The sequence below is a fragment of the Pomacea canaliculata genome, linkage group LG1 (assembly GCF_003073045.1).
Source record: "Pomacea canaliculata isolate SZHN2017 linkage group LG1, ASM307304v1, whole genome shotgun sequence".
Lineage (NCBI taxonomy): Eukaryota > Metazoa > Mollusca > Gastropoda > Architaenioglossa > Ampullariidae > Pomacea > Pomacea canaliculata.
In genome coordinates, this window is record NC_037590.1 from 36900788 (window position 1) to 36916013 (window position 15226).

A 15226-nucleotide genomic window follows, 5' to 3' on the forward strand; every position below is an offset into this window, starting at 1 on the left:
GGTTAATAAAAACCATTGTTTAAACTTTTGTTGTGAGTTGAATACCACGCGTTGATTCAAGTTTTGTTTACGTCCTTGCAGCCGACTCTGGACTCAACCTGTTTAGAAACTCAGATGGGCTGTGACTCACTCCTGTAGATGTCCACAGAAAGGCGCCATCAATGGCGCCCACGACCCGGGGACTGCCAACTCGCCCGCTCCCTTGACAGTCAAGGCCCGGGCCTTTCATTCTCCGCTCGCTTCCTCCGCGCTACCTGTGTGATGGGCCGGCGATTGTTCCAGCCTGTCGGCCCCTCCTGCTGTGCGCTTGTGTTGTGCAAAGCTTTTGTTCGAGCTTGTAGGACATCGAAATCATTTTTACCGCAATTTTATCCGGGTGGCGAGAGAAAAGACAATACTAACTTGTGCAGCACAATCTCTTCGCAACCCCTTGCAAAATGTCACAAGAGGGACGCGCAGCAGAACCCGGGTGGAGAGATTACAAAATCAGACGAGTTTGAAGGGAGGAAGGTGGGGGAAATGTGTACAGAGTGCAGAGAGCGGACGGACGGGTGTTGTGAAGTACACGAGGGTAGGGTGGGGTGTGGAGGGTGTGGAGGGTGTGGGGTGGAAAGGGGAGAGAACTATTTTGTTGCTGACGTGCTTTGGACACAAAATGGCTTATGCCCGGCGATTTGCTGCAGTCGATAATGAGGACACAAAAAAAAAAAAAAAAAGAAGAGGAAGGGCAATTTTTTAAAACCGATTTCATCGATCGAAGTGATTGAGGGTTTGTTAGATCACTCCCGTGAGGGTTGTAACTAGGTGCCAGTGGGTGCTTACACCTATCAGGCAAAAGCGTTTCTAGTTCATTTAAATCACATCACCGATGTGAAATCGCTTCATCAAGTGTTAGAAAATCAAGTAGGACGACGACGACGATGATGATAATGATGGTGATATCGACGATAACATTATGTTGTTCTTGCTGCTGCGTCGTTGATGGTCCCCACAGATTAATGCGAATGTCGATGTGAATTCCGCGTGGAGGTCAGCGCGAGTGAACGACATGAAAGATAAGGAAGCAAAGAGTTTGTGATGAAAGAAGTCTTCCTTGGCTCGCCGCTTTATGACCACTCCACTCGCCTTTCAAAGCTGCGCTCAGGAAACATAACCGCGCGGCATTCAATTTTTCTCTCCCTCCCTCCACCTCCCTCTTCCCCCCCCCCTGCCCATGTTGTGACAAGAAGGAAAATGAGGCTGTCTGTGTGTGTGTGTGTTACAAAACCAGAGCGGGTCAGAGCAAATACCACACATATATTGAATTTCATGTACTTCATCCCCGTCTTTGACCTTTCACCATCCGATCCGTGTTGCAGGCCGTACAATGGTGACTATAGAACTACACCCAAGCTTAGCTTTCTTCGCCTTTCATTTAAAACAAAAAAATCAAATGTACGGCCTGAACACAAAAATATTTTTACTGTCACACGAGCGGTACACGGTTACTTGTAGACTGCGCGTTGGTGTGTACGTACATTCATTCACACAAACACGTAGACATCCGATAAATACCATACACATAACACGGATACTTTGTACAAAACAATATTTTAACCCAAAATTTTCACAAAATTAAATCCTATTACTATTTTACCACATTCATATTATGTCTTGATATAATTTTTGAATCTGGAAAATGAAGAGTAAATAAATAACATTCTTCTTGTTGAGCCATAGTATCAAACCACCATAACACTTAGAATATTATCATAGAGTCACCCTTCACTTTCTGTCGTGTATTCAGCGATTGTCAGAAGATGTGAAGGATAAAAGGACTCATTATTTATAGTCTTCCTTATACTTCTTTAAGATTTAAAAACATTATCAAACCATTAACTGAAATAACTATCAGTTTAAAAATAAACCACAGGTGCGTCCACCCTCGCACGCAGTTTGTTGCCTGTGAATAGAAGTACAGAACAGTGACAGACTTCCTCGAAAACTTGAAATATAATCAGAGCTGAACCAAAAACAAACAAATAAAGTAGTTCTCAAAAATGAGAACAAGCAACCAGTGAAAGCCAAGAGAGGAAACAGAGAAACTGTTTAGACTAAACTTTGTTTATTCGTTTCATTTATTTATTTAAAATTTAATATTTAAAATTCAGTGGGGGTAGGGTATTTGGGGCCATAAACAGTATAACAAACATACAACACCAGTCTTATATACACAGACAGACTGGCTGATTAAAACACTCACTCATTTGCCATAACGGTTATGCAAAACAGTCCACGTGTATATTTGTTATTTTTGGCGTTTTGCCTCTGTTCACCTGATTCAATTTACCTTTTTTTTTTGGTAATATAATTGCTTTGTTTGTTTTTTTAGCATGTGACAATGATTAATTTTTTTCCATTCATGGCAACAACTCGTCGGTTTATTTGTACAGCAACTACCTGTGTCCTTTTTATGCTCCTCTTGCTCCCAATTTTGTTCAACAATTTACTTATGTTTCAGTCCTTTATCAATGCTCTTATAGTAATTCTGATTATATGCTTTATTTAAATGATTATTTTGTAATCTGTATAGCATTAAGTCTGTTTAGGGTGTCAAATATCGTTTACTTTTTTAAGTCTCTTTCTGTTGCTCAGGTCCTGTTAGTGCCTGGAAGATTGTATTCACCATTGGCAGCTCATTTTTCAAACAGGTTTCCTATTCTTCTAAGTAATGTTGGCGTCCGTATTTTCTGTATGTAATGGCGAGACCACCAGATCAGTCTTTGCTAGAATTCGGTGCACATAAGCCAGCTATTTAAAAGGATAAGACCACCCAGGGTATGTTCGAGTAATGATGAGACACGTGTCCCTCTCGTGTCACCACGTTGACGAGCGACACAAGCCTCAGTCGCCATTGGTCCTGTCATGGCGACACACACGTGTCTTGTCTGCCTTTCAACAAAGTAAACACTGCCTTCTGTGTGATATAATTCCACCCATTATTCCAGTACCCACGGTCTTTTTATATTTTTAATTAATGTGCATATTTCTCTTTGAGTAATGATGGCCATCTGATCTGCCTTTTGAGATTGCCGAAAGAAATTATTACAACGTTTTGGAGATTTCAGTGAGGACATTGAGAAGTAGAAGCAGGCTACCTGGCCAAAGAATGAAATTAGGTTTTATATATGAAAAAAAGTTTCCTATATTTACATGGGAACATTTAAAAAAAAAACCTAATCGTCTTGCTGAGGGAAATGACCCAAAAGAATTCTGTACACCTCTCTATTGTATGTTGCTTCAATTGTCTGTCCCTGTGTGAAGAGACTATGGTCCAGCAAGTACACAGTTGTGTCCACTTGCTAATCTCTAGGGTCGTGGTTCCCTGACGGCCAATTGATGACCTCAACCTTTTGACTGGACCCCACAGGTGCCGGCCAGTGTTCAGACCCACCAGGGCAGCTCACAACATCATGGTAGCGACAGGCGACTGTCTCTGGACAAGACATGTGGTCAAAGGAGGTTGTGAGGCTTGGGGAAGGGGAGAATATTCAGGACATGCAGGTCACGAAGGCCTCTCACCACATCCAGACAAGCTCGACTGCTTCCCACGCCTGCTCTTCCCTGGACTTATGAATGATATTTACGATTGAAATCAATTATGCGAAGGCAGAAAACTCTCTTCCTTTCTTTGTCGTCTCTCACTTTATCTATATATATTTGTCCTTTCCACGGGTAATTTTATTCCCACACACCCCTACATACTTTTAGATGTGGATCAACTGTTTCTTTCTTTCCACGCAGACATGTGTCTCAGAGTGTTTGTTTGTTTGTGTTTGTGTAATATTATGGGAAGTTCCTACGAGAGAAATCGTCCTGAGCAGCACCTAGCTCTCTTCTATTGTAAGTCTTTTTACAACCAAGTTCAGTCTCAACCATGGGGACAACACGGTCCACAAGCATGTAACAAGAAGAGAAAGTTCGTAGGTCGAGACACTACCCTTGCCCTCAAGCCACGACCCACATACATTTTTGACTGATGACGTCACGAGGGATGCAGCGAAAGATGTGAAGGTGTCAAAGGTGAAAGTTCGCGACCCTACACATGGAAAAGGTATGTCATCACCGACATAGCCCCTTATCCAGTCCTCATCTCTCTTCCTCACCCCTACCCGAAACTCCCTTTGCCTCCCCACTCTGTCCACTCTACCCCTGTGGTGATCATGACCCCTGATAATGGTCGTGACGTCAGCAGAGGCGGCACACAGCGCCAGAGGCACTGTCACCTGTGCGACCCCCGGGCGGCGAGAACATGACACGACGGCCGACACGCTTCAGGGCCTCGACATCGGTCACAGTCACGGGCTACACACCACAGCTGACCTGTCAATCATGGGGCCTTTAAAATACTCGGGTTGGGAAGTCGGTGAAAGTTCGTTAAACGAGAATCTCAAAGTATAATTCAGCATTGTGTGTGGGTGGGTTAGGGGGGTGGGGAAAGGTCTGGAGGGTCTATTTTGTGTGTGAATACCTGGCAGCTAAATATGTACATCAATTTCTCCTACGAGACAATTTGTGTTGTACTTTGTGTGACTACCCAGAAGACATGCGAGTGACAACTAACAGAAACTAATGACACGTTTACAGTTCACGACAACCTTTGTAAAACAACAATAATTGGCGCACGGACACACACACAAACACACAGAGAAAGAAAGGAGGGAAAGACAAACACAGGACACCACCGCCATCAAAAACTAATTTTCCACTATGCACTTGATTTGCACACCTTCTGTCCAACATTACAGCCTCGTAATTACTTTATCCACCCACTGTACCGAGTTTACTTTTTAAAAAAACCGTCGTGTTTATTCTTCTCTCCCTCACATGTCCTATTTTGCTCTCTCTCTCTCTGATCTCGAGTTAAAAGCAATGCCGTAAAACCAACTAGTGTTGAATTTTCAAAGCTTAGTGTATTTAGTGAAAACAAATTTATATTAAAGGAAAAGTATCAATACGTGTGATATTCACCTGCAGCCGTGACGTAATGATGCCAGTCTCCTGTATTATCCATTCTATGTCCGCACTCAGGTGACACAAGCCGGCTTCCTTGACGTCACTTGACCTTTACTGAATCTGTCCTGCCTTCGATCGACAGGTAGTTTAACGACACTTTATCCGTGATGGCTTGATTTTATTTTTCTTGTCACACACGCACACGTCGACACACAAGTTTAAACATTCCCACGCGCAGTCCCGAGGCGAGGAGAACTCCACAAGCAACAGCGTTACTCCACAGCTGACCTCCCACGAACTCCCAGGACCGCACGAGACCCTCAGCCAGCCTCGACACTGTCCTCCAGTGTGGCGACGCCACTAGTGTACCCACCAGCCATCTTCCAGCCGGCGTTCTGTCATTTACCTGATGGCCACGCATGGATGACGAGCCGGGAGGAAAGGGGAGGGGAAGGATAGGTGGAGCAGGCGAGGAGGGGTGGAGGTGGCTACGCGACGCTGCGGACTGTGTGTGTGTGTACAGACACCCACCCGCGCCTTGTGTAGTTCTGGCAGACACGCACGCACAGACAAACGAAGAAGATGGGGGGAGGAGGGGAAAGAAAGTTTGTGAACAACGATGACAGCGACAATGCTGTTTTTTTTCTATTGCTGAAGTGGGGTTATGGGAAGATAACTCTCGGTGTGGGGGTTGTCTCCCCTCTCATCCCCCTTCTCTCCCTTCGCTGGTCGGCGAGACCGTGTGAAGGTTTGATGTCGTCTGCGCGGACACATCAACATGCAGCCGTTTAAACCGGGCCACGGGCCGGGCCGGCCTCCCGGCTGTATACGACGTACGTACATTTAAATACACACCAATCAAACAGGTTACAGCACCCTCACCTCCCTTGTCTCTCCCTTCCCCCACATCCTCCCCCTTCTTCATCCTCCGGCGTCAATTTTTTTTTTTTTTTTTTTTTGTTAAGGATAGAAAACGGAAGACAAAATTATTTTGCACACTTGTAAAAAGACAACAACAACAACAGCAAAAAAAAAACAAAAAACAAAAAAAACAAGGGACATTCTTGGAGATATTTTTTCTGGGTACTCTGGTCCTCCTCCTCCAACTCGTCCTCTCACAATGCGGAATCACCTCCAGACGGAAGCACTATCCTCCCACATCAACCAAACAGCCAAGATCGTACCTGGGTATGAGGTTTGGGCCTTTCTTGTTATCTGAAACCGGATAGTACCCGGCCACTTGATGGTGATGGCAGACCCAGGGTGTTGTTTCCAGTGGCACTAAAGGTGTACTCGGCTCGTCTTACACCCGAGGAGCTAACTAACTAAATTTATTAACACCTCGGTGCGCAAGGTTACCGTGTCAGCAGGCGAACGCGTGAAAGGCGGAGTCGGTGACTGGAGGAGACATTTTATTACTTTGGTATTTTTATGATGAAAGGAGCGACTGGCTTTGTTGGCCATCCTCCACCTCCCCCCTACACACATACACCAGTGAAGTGTAGAGGGGGGTGAGGAGTGAGAGAAGAAGGTAATAAGACAGATAAATACTGTACCAAGGAGATCTTTAAGAGTTGTGTTTCAGTTCAAGTGTTTCACGTGCAAACATTCGTCAACGAGTGTGGGGATGGGGAGGAGGTAGGGAGGGAATGGGACGGACACTAGTGTCGTATGTTGTCGTATCCCGTGACACCAATAGGTTTTGTTCTTTAGAGTTATCGCCCATCATTGCATCAGGAGGGCGCTTTCCGTGAGCGCTGGAGGCGATGCGCACACCATTATCTGATTGACATTGACTGGCTGTAGTGGAATGTCACCTTTGCCATCTACTAGTCTGTGTAGTGACAGGGCTACAGGTATACAGGTGTTGTGGACAAAGAGTCCCTTTCCCAGGCTCACCTGGCTGTCATTGGACCGAGACCTGACCGACGAGCATCAAACTGGTCAGAGAGAGAGAAAAAATACGAACAGGCCTTTGTCATCTGTAAGGTTAATTCCCAGACAGAGAGGCTGAGAACCATTAGAGTCTCAGGACAGTATCACTGGATGTGAATCACAGAACATCAGTGCACATGTTGAGGGGCGACATGATGTAGAATCATTATGAAGAAGGTTACTGTGAGTTAACCGACAAAGATTCAGCAGACAGAAGGACGGGGAGCCAGACAGAAGGAAGTCTGCTGGAGGAGACTGACAGAGGTTCATGGTAGAGGTAGATTATTATCCCATGGGTTGCCTATGGAACACGGGGGGAAAGCTGGGGGTCTAAGAGTAAAAGAAAGGAAGAGAAAAGGGACGAAACTGAAGAACTCAACTCACGTTTCATTACGGGTGGTGACACGCAAGCGATAATACGGGGATAAAGAATTGTGAAATTTTGTTGTCCTCTTTGATGTGGAATGGTTTACAGCGACACCACGACAACCGCCGGACGGTGAAAAAAAAAAAAAAAAAAAAAAGATTAGCGGGGGAACAGAACTTAAAAGTGCAGAGGGGTGGACTGTGGGTGTGCACCACACCCTTACCAGAAGGAGTACAGCATGACAAACACTTCCACCCTTTTGAGCAAGTCCAGCTAACGAAAGCATACTCCGGAGCAGGCAGACAATGAAGTTCTCGAGTGCAATAAAAGTGTCTGTCAGTCTGTCTGTCTGTCTGTCTGTCTGTCGTGCGATATTCACAGGTATGCGTGTAACTATATTCACAGACCAGCAAGCAGGACAGGAAGAAGACAATAAAGTAATAAAAGAAAAACACGAAAAAATCTTGTTTTAGTGTTCTTTGCATACAAAATGAATGTTTTGTGCCACCAAAGAATCAGTTCCGGTTTTCAGAAAGTTATGGAGTTCCGTATTTTAGTTAACTAGTCAGCTGAGTAAAACTACATTACTTTTTGAAAACCGGAACTGATACTTAATCACACTTCTGTTACACGTGGAAGTATGGAGTGGCAGTTTGTGATCTTAACTTCTTAAGCACATCTAAATATTTTATCAAGCTTTGATTTCTCCTCCTTCTCTCACGTGATCAGACATCAGACTGGGCCGAGACAGGAAAGAGGTGGGAGGCAGGGATCGAACCGTGAAGAGACAAGAGTCAATAGAGACAGTTTTCAATAGAGGCAGTCGAGACAGTTTTCTACTCGGAATATTTGGATTCTTTGTTTTGATCACTTGCTCTCTCACATCTACTCCAGTGTTGTACGGAATCTTCGAACCTATGCGATGAATTTCTGTCGTCAACGGAGGCAAAAAGGCAAGAAAAAAAAACAAACAAAAAACGAGTGCTTGAAAAATGAGTTCTTGCATTTCACTGGCGGTGGGGGTCGAGGGTGGTAGGGGTCATCAACCCCACGACTGCACCGCTTCAACTGCAGCAAGTGAACTGACTGACTCCCCATCCTCCCGTGTCAGAAACACAGGATGGAGGGTTTGACTGCAAGGTTGCCGACCAATGCCAAGAGGAGGTCAGAATTATGTCAGGATGGCTGGCTGCAGCCATTGTGATTCCAAATTTCCCTCCTCTCTTGCCCTCCCCCTTCTCTGTTTAAAAAAAAAGGGAGGCAGGATGCTCACCATAGCCCTGTAGTCGGGAAGAGCTCGTCCTATTTAAAGAATCCAAGTCGAAGCGCACGTCAGTCTGTCATGACCTCTCCGTCAAACTGCGCAGGAGTGTAAAGCCACTTGAGCGCCGGCATTACAGTGATGGACAGAGTGAAGACGAATGATGAGTTGTCCCACCCAACCCTCGACACTTTGTTTCTATGTTTCAGTTAAGTATTTTTTAGCATTTCATAATCTAATTTTGTTTCTATTCTTGCTCGTTCTAAAATACCGAACTTGCCGCAAGGGTAAGAAGTACTTACATCCCTTAAAACTTCTTTTGTCGGCAGACCAAGATGACAAGAAGCCGCTGAAATGGGTTCTGACCTAACAGGTCGGGTAGAGGGCAAACCATCAGCAAGCCTCGACTACAGGCAGGGTAGTGGCCAAGCCTGCCCCCGGACCATGTCTTTGTCTGGCTTCATTACTGGGACAGGTACATAAGACTAGTCAGACACCTGGAACCCAGCGACTGAGCTAATGACATCTTGGCTCCTTCCACGGTCCTCCTGTGGCTACCTGTTGCGTAAACTCACAATGGGGGGAGAGCCTTCAGACTCCTCAGGACCGGGCTAATGGTGGAGACTCCACATCAATTAAGTACTTGTAGCTGCTGTGAGAGTAAGTGAGCTTACTGCCTGGAATTACCAAAGCATCTAGAGAAAATCCACCTAAACCCAGGTGTATGCTTTTTCTTTCTGCCCATCCTCTTTGCTGCAGGCAAAACAAACGCGTGCAGCCTATGTTTAAAAGAACAAAAAAAAAAACCCCACCAAAAACACAACAAAAAAAATGCAAAAAATAAGAAAAGCAAAAAAAAAAAAAACAAAAACAAAACAAAACAAAAAAACCCCAACTCCAAAACGGATAAATTGACAAAAAAAACCAAATGACTATAACTAAAACAAATTAACCCACCACCTTCAAATCCACAAAACGTAAAGATAAACAAAAACACTTTGACCACCATGACACGTTTCTGAAATGATAATTTAAACTGGTAACAGCTGCATGGTTGATGTCTTTAACCAACAAGGCTTAACATCTTTCATTTCCACTCTTTATCTTTTCATGTTTCTAAATCGAAATCCAACTAAACAAAAAATAAATAAATAAATAAAAAATAAAAAATAAAAATAATAAAAAGAGTTCGCTTTTCTTGGTCACTCAGTTCACGTGGCAACACATTCCTGTAACCATGCTTCTGACATCGGCGAGAAAAGAAAAAAAAAAGCTAAAGTGAGGCCAAATTGCAGTTAAAAATGTTTATAACCCCACCGAGATAAATCGTTAATGGCGGCAACAAAACTGCGGTTAAGCCGGTGGAAAACAAGAGAGAAAGCAAAAGGCGACAAGAGCAAGGGAGGGATGCTGCGCTGCACGCTAGAGGGCAGCACCGGCGATGGCCATCTCGTGTGGCCGCCATTGGGAGGGCAGGGATGTGCAGCAAGCATGGGACAGTATAAGCGTCAATGAGATCAGGGCAGGGCAGACCTGGACCTGGAAAGTCATAACACAGACCTGGATGGCTGTCAAGTTTCATATTTGTCTTGGGCTACTCCGTGCGAAGCAGTAAAGCGAAGATTAAAGTCGCCCACCTACTAGTTTGTTAACGCCATATTCACGGACCCTGGATGTCAGGCCGTGTGGACTGAAAGCCTTAAACCTTTAAAAAAAAAATGGATCATGGGTGGGGTGGCTTGCACAAAAGGTGAGGCAGAAATCTTTTAAAAAAAATCCTCGATACAATAAAACGGAGATTGGTGTTGCGAGTCTTGACACAGGGACGAGTTGGGTTGGCATGAAAAAGGTTTTGCGGGTCACCTCGCTGCTTGCAGACCCAACACACGGCCTTGTGTGCTTGTTTCTTTTGTCTGGAACGCGTTTGTCGAGAAATTTTCACTTTGTAAATTATTCATTTTGTAGCTAAAACGTGCGGACTGGCCAAGAACAAAGCAGAGAGAACTGCCGGCATCACACACTTCCGGCTTGAGGACGCGGCCTGTCAGAAGTCACATGACGGTCAATAACGGTGGATGCTGGTCTTATTCCACGGTTCCTGGAAGGTGAATAATCACAAATAGCATTCCAGCATCTTGGTGAAAGGTGGATGGCAATCAGTATCGTCTCTATGCCATGTTAGAAGCTGGATAACGAACCATTCTGACGTCAGCTCACGTGCAGTTTGTCACCAGCTCACCATCACCAAAGCATCTCATCATCTCTTGGTCACGTGATCAGTCATGCAGCTGAAACGATGGTTTGCTTACTCCGTTCTGTGTTTGCTTATCTTTTAATCCACTTGAGGGATCGGGTAGAATCTACCCCAACATTCCTGCTGAGTGAAGTGGCCTCGAAAGCTGGAGGACGGGAATCCTACCTGTCTACCTCACTCCTTTAAATAAAAAATTACTTTTTAAGTCCAGGTGACTGCAGTTCACTCTACCTTTTGAGAGAAACACTAGAAGCTTTTCTTGTCTTTAAAATAAAGCTGACACTTAAAAAAATGTCAGTTAATAGCACTTAATCAGTAGAGGCTTTGGACATCATTCACACAGAGAGAGAAAACAAGATTTTTAAAAAATAATTATCCTCCTCCTCCTCATCATCATCATCATCATATCATCATCATCATCATCATCATCATCATCATCATCATCATCATCATCATCATCATCATCATCATCATCATCAAACTACTCTGGCGTGCCTGTGTTTGAGGAAACATTGCAGCAGACCAGTGTGGCAGTCCGCGTTATTGTGGGAACACATCAAAAACAAAAGATGATAATCTATATTTTCCCACAAATATTTCCACTAATAGGCTTGCGACATGCTTAATGCCCGGAGTCAAATAACAAATATACGCTGGCCGGCCTTGTGGCCGCACGGGGCTATTAGATTAGCCACACATACCCGTCCTTTCATGGCCACCCAGCGCTGCTCTAAACGTCGCTGTCAAAGTCTTCTCGCGAGGAGTTCCAGAACAGGGTCTGGCAACCTTTGAGGCTACAGAACTGCTCACCAAACCTTTCCCCTCGCTAGGGTAGTGGTAGTTGTAGCTCTGTGGGCGCTGACCGCGGGTGGGGGAAGGGGAAGGTCGGGTAGTTGCATGTCAAACGCGTGCAAGAGAACGCAAGGACAGGATCATCGCGCGCCTCACTGGGTGCAAGGCTTTGGACTCTGTTGGTGAAGAATTGTATACAGTGAACTTCCACCTGCATCGAAGATTGAATGAATGGAGGGAATAATTTCTTTTTTTGAAGGATAAGAAAGTCGAGTGTACTACGGGTATGACACTAAAAATGAGAATTTGATTTATGGACAGATACTGCTGATCAATCAAAATAAAAATGAATGTTTTCCGTTTTGTGTGTGAGTGAGAGAGAGAGAAAAAGAACAAGGAACACAAATGATGGTAAACATTTACCAGAATTACTTTGTGACTGTCATCTAAGAAACTCGCACAGATAGTACACATAACCACATCTGTGTTAATCTAGTCTCACCCCTTCCACGCCCACGTACCCGTATACCGCACCCAGCTCTGACACCGGCCTGATATCACACAGGTGAACTGTAATGAAACATGTTCACAAAGAACCTACACACACACTCACACTCACAGTCCCTGTGGAAGGTGCGAAGATGAGGTAACATTACAAGCAGCCAGCAGTCATAACCGGGTGACAACAGTGTGTACCCAGCGGCAGGTACTCGCTACAAAACTGTCATGAAGTGGTCCCAACAGCGCGGCTCTGTTCAACCAGTCGGCACTTAACTTGCAATGAAAAGCCAGGGTGAAGGAATGTGGCGGAACATGTAAACACAGAGAGAGAGAGACGGCGGTGAGGACTTTGTTTAGTTCGCTCGTCCGCGCCCCTCTGCACCAGGCGCACGCGCACTCACCAACACCTGTATGCAGCACTCTCATAGATTAACATGCACACACACACACACAAACATACACACACAGCTACAAACGTTTGAGAAAATCGAGGAAAGCTGAACCAGGGTCTCATGTAACTCGATGGGGGTTGAGTCAAGTGACTTCAAAAGGTGGAGGAAGGGAATCCTACCTGTCTACCTGTCTACCTGTCTATGCTCGCTGTACCATGTGCACCACCTGCGTCCCTACCTGTCCTGCAACGCACCTGCACTAAGTCATATCTCAGTCTACCTGTGTCAGCGATAGCCAGGCGAGTGTAGCACGCGGAACTCAGCCAAGCGTGAGGCATGAACGTAAACGTCGCACCCACGCACGCACACAGACACGCACTGGAGCGACAAGCCAGGGGCCGAGAGAGAGAGCGAGAGAGGGACGAGACGGAGAAGCATGAGTAAGCAAGCTAAACGGACGTACCTTCGCCTTGTACAGCCGACTGTGACAAGTTCTCCATGGCTGACCTGGCCTGGCCTGTGAGCAGCGCACCTGAAGTGGCTTCGGACGCCTCCATGCCTGAGTGAGTCTACACTCCGTTACGCTCGCCCTCCCCGTACACGGCTCAGTCAACTCGCGTGTACCTTCGCTCTAGTTGGCTGCGTCGCGTAGCTGCCGTCCCATTGGTCGCCGGGAGATTTCCGGTAGGTCACGTCTTCCCTTGGAACCCCTCCACACACCCCACTCCCCTCCACTACCCCGCTCCTCCACTCCCCACACCCTCCTAACCCTCGACAGGGAGCTATAGTCTACGAAAGGAGACCGTCTCTTCGCATTTCTTTGCAGATGCGTCATTTTTCCTCTCAAAGGACCGAGCGTTTGCCTCTGGGCACTCGCTTCACTGTTGGTGACACGCAGAGGAGAAGTTTCACGCCGTGTAATTAAGCGATATGTCGTCGGTTGTACAGGTGAGCAGCGTGCGCTTCACGTCCACCTGTCTCGGTATGCCAGCACTCGCGCCTTTCAGTCGCATCAAACTGTCAACAAACATGCACTGTTGCCAGAGCCATCGAAAATCCTTTATTATATTCCATCTTTATTGTTTTAAATCCTTTTCTCGATGATTGTCATTAACGATGTTTCAAATGCACCGATAACGAAGTGGATGTGTTCTACCAGTGCGCTATCGTGCAACCCCAGATTTGAAAGAAAATCTTACAGTTGGAGTTTTGAACATACTGATAATATATATTATTATTACTTTTCATACTCAAGGTTTTAAAATGTTCGCCTTCAAGTTTGTAAGACATGGGAACACAAGATTTAATGTTGTTGCTTGTAAACGGGTAGATACATATAACTTGTTGTTCTAACATCGACTAATTTTTTTAATTATTTTTTTTAGATATTTATTCCGATGTGGGTTGACAGAACTCTTAGTGCTGATGCATGCACTGCGGTAAACAGTGAAAGGTTAGAAATTATTGTGAACAATTCAAAAAAAAAAAAAAAAAAAAAAAAAAGACAAATCAAACACTTGCCCGTCATACCCGGATCATGTTCCTACAGGAGATAAGCACCCGACTCGCGCTAATCGCTGTATTGTGATCTTTTATTTCCTAGATTCTTAGTTTTACAGAATGTTCACAGCTGCTGCTGTGTATAATTCCAACACAAAAAATCTGCTCAAGCCAGACATGCAAAACATGTAAGTGAGAATGCAAGAGGCGACATTTTATTCTTTGGCTTTGCTCTCGCGGATGTAAGGTGCAGACGAGAGATTACGTCAAGGGGTGGCGCTGCTGAGCAAACGAATAAAGAATAAGCGGTTGGAGCTTTACTAGCTGGTCATGCTCGACCACTACACAAAGACATTGCTAAGTACTCCAAGATTTGTACTCATCCGCTCCATTGTTCTATGTCCCGCAAAGCTTGGGGTTAGTTGGCGAAGTCTTTGGTTGCTAATTTATTCTGCAGGGGACCGCATCTCTAAGTAACAATCCGTCATGAGGCATTCACGGCGTGTGATCCGATATCAAAGAACAAGCATGATCGTCTAGGTGACTAGTTTTTGTCGGCATCACTTACCTGGTGTAAGCCCTCGATACGAAATTAAAAGAAAGTAGGACGCGGTGACATTTTACTGAAGTAGGCATTGCTTAGCACTTACATTTGAACACAGAGACCAGTAGTGTAGAAGACTGATATAAATATCGACGAAGATTGAAAATGAAACAATTGTTTAATTAATTAATGAGAGATTATCGTACCGGCAACCAACCAGCCAAACCAAACTAACCCAACCAACTATAAACCAAGCCATCCAACCATGGATGTGTGTAGGTGGACTGTTGTCTGTCTGCCAAGACCAACACTTAGTCTCTTGTGAAGTTCTCTGCTGTTAGTCTCGGCGAGCCTAAACAATGAATGTGAATAAACCGGAAGCTATGTAGTCTAATGCCTCGTTTTAGCTGTTAACTGGGAAAAAAAATCGTCTGCCGGCAGTCCAGTGATGCAAGTTCGTGATCCAACCAATTAAACCAAACTAACAAACCAGTCAGATGGCTGAGCCAAACCAACGAAACCAACCAGTGCCAATGTTAAGGAAAGACAAAAAAAAAAAAAAAGAAAAGAAAAAATAAAAAATATCGAGGACAGAGTTCTTTCAAATTTTGTCCCTTTTTCTCTCGGGCAATACCGTGTACCTCATCCTGGTGCCCAATCGTCGTCTGCTTCTCGCAAAGATTGA

The 15226-nt window shown here is 45.0% G+C and overlaps 1 protein-coding gene across 1 annotated transcript in view; it reads right to left on the reverse strand.

Annotated features, from left to right (window-relative positions):
• Window positions 1-13338, reverse strand: part of LOC112557919 (paired box protein Pax-2a-like) — a 129707-nt gene extending 116369 nt beyond the window's left edge. The window contains exon 1 of the mRNA XM_025228072.1: window positions 12961-13338. Coding sequence (XP_025083857.1) covers window positions 12961-13054 — 94 coding nt within the window. The 5' untranslated portion in view covers window positions 13055-13338. The remainder of the gene's footprint in view (window positions 1-12960) is intronic.
• Between the last annotated feature and the right edge of the window lie 1888 nt (window positions 13339-15226).